This window comes from Suricata suricatta, chromosome 4 (assembly GCF_006229205.1).
Source record: "Suricata suricatta isolate VVHF042 chromosome 4, meerkat_22Aug2017_6uvM2_HiC, whole genome shotgun sequence".
NCBI lineage: Eukaryota > Metazoa > Chordata > Mammalia > Carnivora > Herpestidae > Suricata > Suricata suricatta.
In genome coordinates, this window is record NC_043703.1 from 81,909,643 (window position 1) to 81,922,779 (window position 13,137).

At 48.9% G+C, this 13,137-nt stretch overlaps 1 protein-coding gene across 6 annotated transcripts in view; it reads left to right on the forward strand.

Annotated features, from left to right (window-relative positions):
- The window catches only part of UXS1 (UDP-glucuronate decarboxylase 1), an 89,641-nt gene that overhangs the window by 63,605 nt on the left and 12,899 nt on the right, over positions 1 to 13,137 (forward strand). For all 6 annotated transcript variants that reach the window (XM_029937068.1, XM_029937070.1, XM_029937071.1 and 3 more), the window contains one exon: positions 9,308 to 9,427. In XM_029937068.1, the coding sequence (XP_029792928.1) occupies positions 9,308 to 9,427 (120 nt within the window). The remainder of the gene's footprint in view (positions 1 to 9,307; positions 9,428 to 13,137) is intronic.

Genomic DNA, 13,137 nt, shown 5'->3' on the forward strand with positions numbered 1-13,137 from the left:
CTGGGGCCTGCAGTGTAGACACGCGGTGCCTACTTGAAGCAGGTATGGACTGTGTCCTGGGGCCTGCAGTGTAGACATGCAGTGCCTACATGAAGCAGGTATGGACCGCAGTCTGGGGCCTAGGGTGTAGACACGCAGAGTGCCTGTCGCATCGAATGCAAAGCCCCATACGAGAATGAAATGCCATGATTAAGTGGCTACTGGGGAAGTTTAGCTTCCCACTACTGTAAATTAATAATGTTATCAACAACTGTTCTTGGGTATGTCCTTTATGAAAGACAATTTCCTGGAGGTAAAGTCTTTGGTTTGGAATACTGGCTATGAACAGTACATTTCTTTATCCTCTAATTGCCCACCAGCAGTTAGTAAGTGCCTGTGTTTCCCTGAAGGCTTCAAATCAGTGAAGTTTATTTTTGTTGTTGTTGTTTACTTTTCTTTTGAGTTACTTAGTATGTATAAAAATGAATTTATTATTGCTTTAATTTGAACTTTTTAAGGAATTATCTATATTTATTTGCTGCAGTTTCCTGCCTTCTTGCTCACTCACTGCTGCGCTGGGGGTTTCTCCCATGGACGGTGTCTTGAGGCAGATCTGCTCACCACATGCTGTAGCCCAGAGAGCCTGCACACCGGGAGGTGGAGAGCCTGGGCCCGCCCTCGCTCTGCCTCCAGGCAAGGCCCCAGGGTAGCCCATCCTTTCCCTGGTCACTGTCCCTGAGCTTGAGCCAGCTTTCTGAGGTTCTCCCAGACATGCCCTGTAGTAGAGGGAAGGATATGGGCATAAGTCGTTGTGGACTACAGTCACACGGTGCGGCCCGTACTCCCAGGACTTGAGCGTCTGTCCCTGGAAGCAGCGGGCCAGCTCAGATGGCCAAGCACTTCTCACGAGTGCAGACTCGTGTCAGTGTGCCTGGTGCTCAGTGTCCCTGAGCATCTTTTTTTTTTTTTTCTCCATCCCCCAGAGGAGAGTTGTCAGGAGATTGTTTTTCCCCCTCATATTTTTCATGAAATATCATCATTAAAGACCCATAAAATAACCTCTGCTGATGTGGGTATTTATTCTGTCTTTTTTCTCAGTCAGAAGCAAAACTAATTGCTTTCTAAGCTACTTTGGGCAATCGGCTTGTATTAGCCATTTATTTTAAGAAACATTAATCAGTGTGCCCCAGGGTGGCTCAGTCTTCAGAAGCGTCCGACTTTGGCTCAGGTCATGATCTCATAGTTCGTGAGTTCAAGCACCGCTTCAGGCTCTGTGCTGTCAGATCCTCTGTCCCCCTCTCTCTGCCCCTCCCCTGCTTGTGCCTACCTGCTCTTTCTTAAAGATAAAGATTTTTCTAAAAGACTAAAAAAGAAAAAACATTAACCAGTTATAGAAAGGGCATAACTTTCTAATTCTCAAGTCCATAATACCTTGACCCCATAGTTTAAGATGGCCTCCCTGGTACAGAGAACAGCATCTGGATATGTTGGTACTTGAGAAAACTAACCTGTGTTCTTGATGGGAGCGTGGTGCATTTTATTGCATAAGGAGTTTGAAGACTTGTGTTTCTCAAGTGTTTTCTTTTGCTTTCATTCTTGTGGTGTTTCTTACTGAATTTTTATATAGTTAAAGCTGGTGGGCAAATAGGGCGTTTTAATTGAACTCCTGGGTTTTTTTTAAATTAATTTTTTAATGTTTTTTATTTATTTTTGAGAGACAGACAGCATGAGCAGGAGAGGGTTAGTGAGAGGGAGACAAAGAATCTAAAGACAGGCTCCAGGCTCTCAGTCAGTTGTCAGCACAGAGCCCGATGTGGGGCTTGAACTCCTGAACCATGAGATCATGACCTGAGTTGGACACTTAACTACCTAAGCCACCCAGGTGCCTCTGAACTCTTGGTTTTTATTAAATGAGTCTAATGAGGGGCGCCTGGGTGGCTCAGGCAGTTAAGCGTCTGACTTCAGCTCAGGTCATGATCTCATGGTTTGTGGGTTCGAGACCCATGTTGGGTTCTGTGCTGACAGCTCAGAGCCTGGAGCCTGCTTTGGATTCCGTGTCTCCCTCTCTCTGCCCCTCCCCTGCTTGCTTGTTCTCTCTCTCTCAAAAGTGAATAAACATAAAAAAAATTGTTAAATAAATGAGTCTATAGGGAATAGCTATTTTCTCAAGGTATGAGTTTACGGTAATTATAATAGTAGTAAAATAGGCAGCATTTATTGAGCACTGACTGTATGCCAGGATCTGTGATACACACCCACATACTAATCAGGGTACTCATTTCACAGCAAACTACTGTTGCATCTGTGCATGTCATCCAGCTCTCGAGCTCAGGAATGTAGCATCTAGATGAATCTGAATCTGTCAGCATTTACGTTTCTGCTCATGGAGGTCTTGGGAGGTTAATGACTCAGGTAGCATTGCTCTGAAAACTATAAACTCATGTTCACATTAGAAACCCCTTGTGTGTACAGTTGGTCTGTGCCTAACTGTCCCTGATAAGAGCCCTGTCAAGAGGGTACCCCTGCATTGCAGGGGCTGTCCTGGTAAAGAAGAGTCCGTCACTTGAATGATGCCTCTACTGTGGAATCTGGGATGTGCTTTACACACTGGAGGCCCCAGCAGATGAATGTTGTGTGGATGGAAGAGTCGTATCCATGGTCAATGTTAGTCCTGTGCTTCTCAATGGGACACCAAGGGGCTCTACCTGTGGGAACAGTGGATGGATTACTTTTGTGTCCTGGTACTCAATTTGAGAATGCCTTGTGGAAGAAAGTTTCTGTGCTTATGAGAAGCTTGAGTTCTAGGTTGATAGCACCTAGTAGTCTATAGATTTGTCCAGACTCAGCACATCGTTTAGCACACTTGTCCAAGGACTTGGGTCTGGATAAGTGTTATGGTCACTGTCATCTGGAGATAGCACATGTCCCTGTGGCAAGTTGGGACTCGTAAGCAGATGTGATACAACCGCTGTCCACAGTAGCACTGCTTCTGCTCCCATGGCAGGCCATTAGGTCAGGGAGTGGCTGTGCCTCTGAGTGGCAGGGTCATGTGTGGGTCTGGTGGCTGCATGGCAGACAAGTGGAGGTGATGTCTCTTGATGTGTGGACAGCACAGCCAAGGACCATGGGCTGGGGCGGAGGGCAATTGCCTTGCCTCAGTTCTGAGGGGTCTCTAAATAAGGCACAGCATGGGTGGGCTTCCCACCTTCACTCCCCCCTCCGCCCACTATATGCCTTACAGGTAACTCTGCTCCCTTGCAGGGAGAGCCCTGGGTCCATGAGTGGGCTCCCCTGGGGTTCTCTTTCCCTTCTTCGTCAGAATCTATGCTGAGGAGGAGGAGAGAAACATGGGTGAATTTCCTGCAGTTGAGAAGTGTTTTGTGTTCCTGCTCTGGCAGGAGGCATGGCCAGGAATAGAAAATGAGAAAACACAGATGAGCTGGAAGGAAGAAAAATTGTTACCCACAATCCCATCCAGAGATAAAAATAAGGACAAAACAAAATAAATACCAGCATGTGAAGGATGTAAACATTTAAGACCTGAGTAAAGTCTTTGATTCAGGATTATATTAGCTGCCAGAGAGAGTAGGTTAGACACTTCCAGTCCATATGGGGTTGGCCCCTCCAGGTGTGACTTGGTCTGGGGCAAATCAGACCATCTTTGGGGTTCCCACTCCCAAGTGACTGATTTCCAGAGCCCTGACTTTGCTGCTTCTTGTGCTTCCTTAGTGGATGTAGCCCTTGTGGACCTTGACTGCTCAGCACAGTACCCTGCAGTCTGGAGGTGCTGCCCAGCAGGCCTGTACTAGGTGGCCCAGAGGAGCTGGGCCCCATGGGCTCTGAGAGCCTGTGGTGTGTATGGGCCTCTATTAGGGCTCAGCCTATAGGGTGTAGTCTGTTTAATAACCCATCAGTCTCCTGATGCCCTTGAGGTAGGGGTGGGTAGCCCGTTTTCCAGATGGGAAGGTGAACTACACAACTTGTTCTCAGCTCCCTGGCCTACAAGCAGAGTCCGAACCCACAGTGGTGGCAGCGCCTGCTCCTTGGCCCTTCCCTGGAGGTCCTGGTGGGGCACTGTAGGTGAGGAAGCTCGGCTGAGCGAGAGAAGGTGCAACTCTCAGTCCAAGGGCATCAGTGCCCTTCTGAAACACTCACAGTTGGTGGGGACACCTGGGCCGCAGTCTGTGCGGCCTCGCCCTGGATTACCAGCCACTCCGTAGTGACGTTAGACAACAAGGAGCTGTGTTGTGACACTGCCAGCGTGTAGTTCTAAATATTCAGCCTTTCAAGATAGCAAGGGAGATTCAAAACTTGAGGTGTACAATTTATGCTGCCTATCTGCAAACAAAGGAAGAAGGAGTGGCCAGAGAGAAGGATAATCCATCATCCTTTGGCATATTTTTACTTAGTTATTGTAATAACTTAAACTCTTATTTTTTTTTACATGACACATCTCCTCTTAAGTGTCAGTTGTCACTTCATTATGAAGACCCCATATGGTATGTGGCTGTATCTTACTCTGACCAAATCCAGTAGATATGGATGGAGAACATAATCAAGATGAAAAGAGGCATGAATAATCTTTGTCCAAAGGTTTGAGAGATCTATTTCTAAAGATCTAAAGGAAGATTTTCCCTTTTCCAAATGAGTCTCAGAATCCTGAGTTTGTTTTCAGGCATGGAAATATGCTAATGTATTCCAAATAGAGCCTGACTTCCCAGAAAACTCGGTCGCACATACACATTTCAGAACATGCCCTTTACAGAAAGAGAAGCTCCTGTGAGTTTTCTTCCAGAGGCTGGAATGAGATGGAGCCCAAAGAAGATTGTCACCTTTACAAAAACATGTGAAAGGCAAAATTAGCGTTCAGGGTTGGTTTTGCAATGAGCTGTTGCAAACGGCACCCCAAGTGCCAGATGCCAGAGCCTTGACCTGTGTCCGTGACCATCTGGGCTTTGTCTTGATTTATTCTGGTTATGTTACCAAGTGTGTCCTTTGGTAGCAGAGAAGCTGAAGAGAGGTTATTTTTGGGGTCTGGGAATGCTCAAATATTTTCCCATATAAATTTATGGTAATTGCTTCCTTGTCTTATGTCATTCCAGCCTACAAAGGATTTCATAGGAACGCTCTACTTTTGGACCCAGGGGAAACCTGTCCTTTGAACTTGTCAGGAAGGAATTAAGGTGCACTTTCTTTGTGCACTTGGATGCAATGGTTTTATGAATGTGGGGACTTTTTAATGTGGGGACTTGTCAGCTTGCTGTGGTCAGTGCATTTGAGCTCATGACCCCACATGAGTCTGATTCCCTGGGGTCTGTGGGTCACCCACGGGGCTGGGTCTGCAAAACAAGCCACCATTCATAAAACCATAGATGGGCTGAGCAGAAAGACTGAGAACTCAGAAATCATTCAATCCAGTGGCCTTCAGGGTTTTATTTTCTGACATCAGGGTACTTTTAAAAAAGTAAATAGTTGGAATGTGTAGTTTAGTTTGAAAAATACATATTCAGTAAGCAGCTTATAAGTCAAATATTTGAAGGTAGTATTCACCCTAGAGGAGTCAAGGCCTGTGGCCTGGACTTGCCAGTGCCAGCCTTGTCTCGTCTCCTGGTCCCTTGGCTTACTCACTGAGCAGCCCCTGGGTCCCACCTGGAAGCTGGCAGAGAGTACTTCCCCTCTTGGCTTCACCATGTGCTGCACCGAGAACTCTGGACTGATCGTTAAGTCCAAAGCAGGGCTGTTGAGGGTGATTGCCACCCCCTGACCTTGTGTGGCCTCCCTCTGTCACAACTGAGAGCAAATTGAAATTTTGGAGAGCCCTGCTCAGCATGACTACCCTGTATTCCGTGACGGCCCTGCCAGGAAGGGAGCAGACCCCATCAGGATGCATTTAGAGAGGCTGTAGAGGAATTACCGGGTCACTATTCAGGGCCTCATGGTCCTATTGCTTTTGGGACGTGTGTGCACCTCTCCCAGGGGTGTGGTACCACAGAGCCAGCCCCATCGTACCCCCGGGCACATCTCATTTCTTCTGCCCCCATCCCTGCCTTCGGTACCTCCTTCCCAGCAGGCTGCCCGCACCACGGAATGGGCGGCAGATGGTCAGCTCTCCTGAAGCAGGGCTTCTGCGTTCTGTCCTCCGGCACCTGCTGTCAGCAGAGGCAAAGACTGTGATCCTGCTACGTTGTTCAGTAGCTGGTGACTGTAGTCGCCACGGAATGATTGCATTTTAAAAGAGAGCTTTTTGAGGGAGAGCTCATTTAATCCCTCCTGGCAGTCTTTCCAACCTCTGGAGACAGTTGGGAAGGGAGAAGTCTTTGTTGCTTCAGGCCTGCCTACCAAACCCCTGACCCCTCCTGGGCCCTAGAAAGAGTGGAAGAGACCTTCTGATGCCAGCTTGCCATCTGGGGTCGCATGTTACTGCAGCCTGGCCACACACACTCGGGCGGCGCCCTGAGCATTGTCTTAAGTTTCTCCTGGTTTTGTGTTGCTGCGACTCAGACTTGGAGGAGTCGCCCTGATGCTTGATAAAAACTTCCTGGTGCTTGGAGTCATAAGTGACTGAATGACTCCTGATCCCCACCCAAGACAAAATCATGGACACAGTGAAACCCAGCCATTATTAAAGACTCAGCAGTACCTTTACCGGATCACTGTCGTGTGTGCGTGCGCGAGTGCACAGAGACCCTGCCACATGCCATGGCAGAAAGTCCTGCCTCCGCACGGTAGTCACCACGACTCTGTCCCAGCACATGGGACAGTGACTATGAGTTAGGGGTCTGTGCATGCACTTGCTCATTGGTCCTTCAGAGGAGGGTCTCCCCGCCACGGCATCGCAGCATGGTGGTACCCTTCTGGGCTTATATCCAGGCAAGTGGGCTTTGTGTCGGACACTGGCCCTTTGCTCAGGTCTGAGATGGGGAATAATTAGACCTTCCTCCAAGGTGTGGACGTGTTGCAGAGAATGAGAGCTGCAGAAAGAGGGTGGCCTCTGTGTCCGATGAGGCAGTACACAGACTCCAGAGCCTCGGCACGAGAAGAGAGCGGGTCTTACGTTGAGTGAGCCTTGGGTTTATGTTGAAGTCATTTGAGAGCTGTTCATTTCATGTCTGAGAGCTGGAATTCTCGGAAAGACGAGGTGCTATCCTGGCGACCACACCTATCCAGAAGCATTGTGCTCTGGCACCGGAATTTATAATCCAAATGGGGAGAACAAACAAGCAGGCTCCTTTACGTCCCGGCCAGGTCATGTCTGCAGAACATAGCCATTACGAGGCCGTGCTCTGGAAGGTGGTTCCTGAGCATGACATCCAGAGGATGGAAAGCATCTGAATTGTTGCAGACCTTACTAGCCCATTGAGCTGCCCCATGCTGGGCATGTGGATTTGACTCTTGTAAATTTGCTGAGGTTTTTCCAGTCTTTTCCTAGAATAACGTGATATTCATCCACTTCTGATTCTTTCCTCATGTTAACAGTTAAATGCACATGGATACTTTTTTTAAGTTCTTTTCTACTGTGATCAACATCTCTGCTTCTTTCTACCCCTCACCTCATTTTGGAATTATTCTCTGGTTACTTCAGTGGAGAAAAGAATCGATTTGTTCCTGGACCTAGAATTATAGCTCATACCTTAATCCTAAAACTCTTAAGTAGCTTATGTGAGCATTATAATGTTTTGCTGTGAGGCCCTAGCACAAAGGTAGCCTTCTGGTTTCTAGAAGTGAGCTGTGTGCTGGATCCGTGCTTCCCAACAGTTTCAAATCTGGTGCGTATAAAACTGTTAATGTCTGTCTAGTGACTGGGACAGAGGTGAAGATGCTGTGAGCAGAGGTGGCCAGCCAGCCGGCTCCAGCCAGGGGAGGCCACATGGGCCCTTGGGATACTGCACCTCATCACCTCTCACTCATTCCAGTGGTGGTGAAGTCTGCTTAATCAGCACCATGAGCGGAGAGTCCATTGGCTCCCAGCCTGTGCTAGATCTGAGGCAGTAGAATTAGAAAAGATAAGAGCTTTCTGGTCAAGTCAACACAGTAGCAACTACTGCTTTGGACTGCTAGGCCTGTGCCAAGGGTTATGCAGGGATTGTCTTCCTTTTTATGATCCCCTGGTCCTCCCCTGGGTAGAGTACGGCTCAGTGAGGGTAAGTGGAGTGGGAACACACAGGAGCCCTTGGGCCTCACGCTGCCATCCTGCCTGCCCTCGGATGCCCAGCAAATACGTGTCTGTTGTCTAATGGATGAAACAAATCAGAGACACAGATGCTGTGAAAGTCCACTAATTCAGGGTGTAATAAAGACATTTACCGTTTTTTTGAGAGAGAGCACATGAGCGCAAGGGAGGGGCAAAGGGAGAATCAGAAGCAGGCTCCATGCCCAGCATAGAGCCTGACATGGGGCTCGATCTTCTGACCATGAGAGCATAACCTGAGCAGGAATGAAGAGTCAGATGCTTAAACAACAGAGCCCCTCAAGTGCCCCGAAACATTTAACTTTTTGATTCATGAAAAAGCCTGTGAAATGAAGAATCGCATGAGATAGTTTAGAGAAGCCTTTTGGGGTTTAAAAATATATACTTTCTTGATTACAGATTTGAAAATATATTTTTCTTGATTATAAAAGTAATACATATTTATTGGAACCAAAATAGAAAGCCTTAAAAAGTACAGAGAAGAAAATGAGCACCTACAATCCGACCATGTAGAGATAGACATTCTAAATAATTTTGGCACATATCTTTCCAGATCTTTTAGGTATCAGCCTATAGGGGATACCAGATTGTCTTTAGGTTTTCACTACAAGTTAGTTTTCCAGCGGAACATACTGGGAGTGTAAGACAGTGTGGCTCTTTAAAAGAACACCTGTATGTCCTTCCTTTTCCAGGATGAAGTATTTGCATGTTTTTCTTCAAATCAGCTATAAAACATTCATTGATATTTAAATTACTATTGACAGATAAAGCTGCAGGAAATACTATGTGTTGAAAATTATAAAAGACTATGCATGGCATGCCCCTATATGGGAAATAGATTTTATTTCCTGGGAAAATTTTTCTCCAAACATGTTTTCCCCTTGTCCTGTTTAGCCACGTCACAGGTTTTCTGCCAGAGGGTTGGTGCCAGTGGCCTGATGGTGGGATTGGGGGACACATCTGAATCTGGTATAACTATGTGCAGTCTTCAGATTTGTTAGTTGAGTGCATTATGTAGACACAACCAGAAAGCCACTGTCATCTGGGAGCAAAAAGCCAGACATTTTCAGACTTGCTTTATGGCCCAGGCCCCAGAAACATTAAGTGAACTGAGTCTCACGTCCTCTTCTGCTGTTCCAGGAAGGCGTTGAAGTGCGGGTGGCCAGGATCTTCAACACCTTTGGGCCACGCATGCACATGAACGATGGCCGTGTCGTCAGCAACTTCATCCTGCAAGCACTTCAGGGGGAGCCGCTCACGGTACGTGCGGGCAGCAGGCGGCAAGAGTCGGCAGTGTAACTTTCCTAAAGTTGTCACTTTATGCAGGGCTTATCCTGCTGCCCTTAGTGACAAAGAGGGAAGGCGCGGGGCTAGAACCCAGAGGACGAACAGTAGAACCTGGTGGGCTTGCTCTCCAGACACATAGGTGGTCTAGTGCGTGGGCTGCAGCCGGTCCACACTGCTCAGGCCCTGGGGCGTGTCTGTCCACACCAGCCTGCCAGCAACCACCTTTGTGGACGTTCTCCTGGCCCAGTACAGCCAGGGCCATGCGTGTCCTCAGTGACCCACAGGTTGCCGAGAAGTGAGGTGTCTGGGGAGAGTCTTTGCAGTTTTCCTGGTGACGCCCAGAAGTGCGCCCTCTGCTGGTTGCTCTCAACCTGGGAAGCTTGGGGACCTTGGGGGTCTGGTGTCAGTCAGTGGTTCAAGTGTGTGGCACGATTGAGCACCAGCTGCCCGGTGCCCGTGGCGTCAGGGTGGGCGGCTCATCCCCACCATCCGTCGCCTCCTCCAGGAGGAGTGGCTCTCACCTGCTCTTTGAGGGGTTTGCTGATTCAGTTCGGTTGGTTTTCTTTGGTTTTGCTCAATCCTTAGTACTCTCTTCCTCTCCTCTTCCTGTCCTCTGCCCTCCTGTCTTCCTCCTCTCTCCTCTTCTCCTCCTCCTCCTATCTGCCTCATGTCTTTGCTCTTCCAGCCCTGGAGCCTCTGTGTCTTTTCAAGCTCAGTGTTTGGTGGACATCCAGGGTAGATAAGCTGCAGGATGGTTTGCTTATCAGCTGAGTGGATTCCTGGGGCAGTGTTACAGCTCTGTGTACACACGTATCCATCTGTCTATCTGTCTCTCAATAGAGTAAATTTATCGTTTCCTAGGCCATGATGTTTGCATCCACTAAGTCACTCAGTGCTCATGACAGACTGTGGGGTGCAGGTTCTATTAGCCCATTGTCTAGATGGGGAGGCCGAAGCGTGGAGGTTAGAGGAACTGCCCAAGCTTATGTGGCCAGACAGTGGCTGCCAGCGTCTGAGCCGGAGCCTCTGCTCTCGATCGCTCATTTCTCCTTGGATGGGTTGGCTACACCGCTGCTGATTCAGAACAGAATGCTGAGCCTGTTCAAAATGGTGTGCCCCCCTGGCCCAGGGCAAGACACATGTTATAGGTGGCTTTTGCTGCACACGTGCAGGGGAGAGAGAGGTGAATCTAAGCCCTGTGTCAGGGTCCCACATGCCTGCTCTCCCCTCCCACTCACCAGCTGTTGGCTCCAAGCCTCGTTGCCTGCACATGGCCATGCCGTGGATACCCTGGGTCTTCTCCTTACTCCACGTGGTCTCCACTGGCACAGCCTGGTGGTCTTGCCCTAAGGAGATCCAGAATCTGGGCCTGTCCACCACTGTCATCTGCTGAGAGCATGGTTCATGGGCCGCCCTGCACACCCCAGCTTTTTGCCCCCACTGCCCTGCAATCTCTGCCCCTTCGCTCTCCCTTCCCAGGGGGCCCCTTTCTTCCAGCATCTTCCTGTTCAGTCATCCTTTCATTGGTGGAGCTCTGGACCATTCTATGTGTGATGACACCCACCTGCACTCTCCCCTCCTAACCATGCTTTCTGTTGATTTCCTTGGCATGTATCACTGACTGAAATATTATTTTTCCAGCCCCCAGTCCCCTCTGGAATCAGGAACTAGTTTCATTCATGGCCGTGTGCCCTGCTCAGAGGGTGCCTAGTGCCCAGGCGGCATGTGATGAATTCTGATCCAGCTACCTACTGAATTTATAGTGCCTTTTACCTTTGTGATGAGCACAAGGGCTCCAGGGCTTGTTCTGAAAGTCGTGGTTGTGTTGTTACTGCAAGGCAAAGCTGCCTCTCGTCCGTGTTCCTCTTGTGGCTGCTGCCTGGGTCCTGCACAGGTCCCGCAGTCCAGCTGCTGGGCTGAGAACCCCTCACTGTCAGGGATGGTCCTGGAGCCGAGTTAGCCCTGCCCTCCCTGACTCCTCACACCCGAGATCATAGCTGCTTTGTTTGTTGAGCAAACTCTTAAAAGTCTTCTGAGAAATAGCTTCTTGACTGACTGCCTTTGGGCAGTCGCCAGGGCCCAAGTGTCAGGTGGGGAGCAAGGCCCCGCCCACCCAGGAAAGCACCTGTTGTGGGCAGACGGGTGGTAACTGGCGTGTTGTCTGCTTGCTGCCAGGGCCTGGGCAGTGGGATGGCTATGCCCAGCATGTAGGCGCCGCCAGTGGCAGGAGTCCTCCAGAGGCTTTTCAGAAGTGTCTGGTCCCTCTGGCCACACAGCATTCTATTTCCCTATAGGGACTTAAAGTCGCTAATCTTTTCATCCTTTGTGGCCTGTTGAAACAGCCTCTCTTCTTTTTTTTTTTTTTTAATGTTTTTTATTTATTTTTGAGAGACAGAGATAGCACGAGCAGGGGAGGGTCAGAGAGAGAGGGAGACACAGAATCTGAAGCAGGCTCCAGGCTCTGAGTGGTCAGCACAGAGCCCGACGCGGGGCTCGAACCCACGACCTGTGAGATCATGACCTGAGCCGAAGCCGGATGCTTATAACCGACTGAGCCACCCAGGCGCCCCACCTCTCTTCTTAACGGAGACAGCTCTGTGGAGTCTTGGAGGAGGTCACGTGTCATGACTCTCCCTCCAGCCGGGAGAACACTTTGTTTATCAAGGAGGTACATCCATCCTTTCCCTTCCCATTCATTTCCAGCAAGTTCTTTCTACAACTAAAGACATCTTTGGAACAGCTTAGCTTCTCGCCTTCCCTTTTCCAAGCTGGGTTACTGTGATCACTCGCCTTCCAGCTGTTTTTTCCCCTGAAGCCTTTTGTTATCTTATCTCTGCGCAGATACCATTCTTTGAGTGAGCCTGTCCTCCTGAATCACAGACTTCTGTTAGGATAACTTTGCTAGGAATATTTTGCTGCGTTCTGTGAGTTGTGCACAGAAGCTGTGTTCTATCTAGTTTGAGCACACAGAAGCTCAGAAAATCCTACATTTCGGTTCAGAAAGTTTTGGAAACAGTTGGGTATGGTTTGTGCAAGGCTAGCTTGTTAGGTTTATTTTGAAGAGACTGGACTCACCATTCAGTGAAAGCACTTGCCTGTGCTGTGACCTGTGAGCTATACACACCTGTGACCTATACACACGTTCATAGTGGGGTTTAATTCTGTCTTGCCACCTTTATTCCAATTTGCAGATGATGGAGAACAACTTGAATTTTCCTGGATGTGGCAGAATTGGAGTTTGAGTCACGGTCTATATCTTTTAGAAAGTCTTGCTATTTTTTTGAGGGAAATTCTGGAGAAATCCTACTTCTAGGACCAGAGTCTGCATTTTATTTACCCTTTGTATCCACAATGTGGTATTGGAAGTGATCCCTGACTTTGGGTCTTTGTTGACAGAAGTACATGAAGAACAGCAATGGGCTTGGGGCTGGTGCGTGCTCCCCACGCTGCCCCACAGGGCTCTCATGCCTCGCCCACCACCTTCGATGTTCCTTAGGCTCCCTGGCAAGCTCCCTGTGGTGCTCTCTGTGATCCCCTGCAGTGCTTCCTATGCTACTCTCTGTGCTCCCTCCAGTAGTGCTCCTTTGCTGTCCTCCCCATGACCCCCAACAGTTCTTTGTGTTCTCCAAGTTTGCTGCATTCCTTCAAGGTCTCCCCCGTGGTACTCCCCTTTAGTGTTCTCT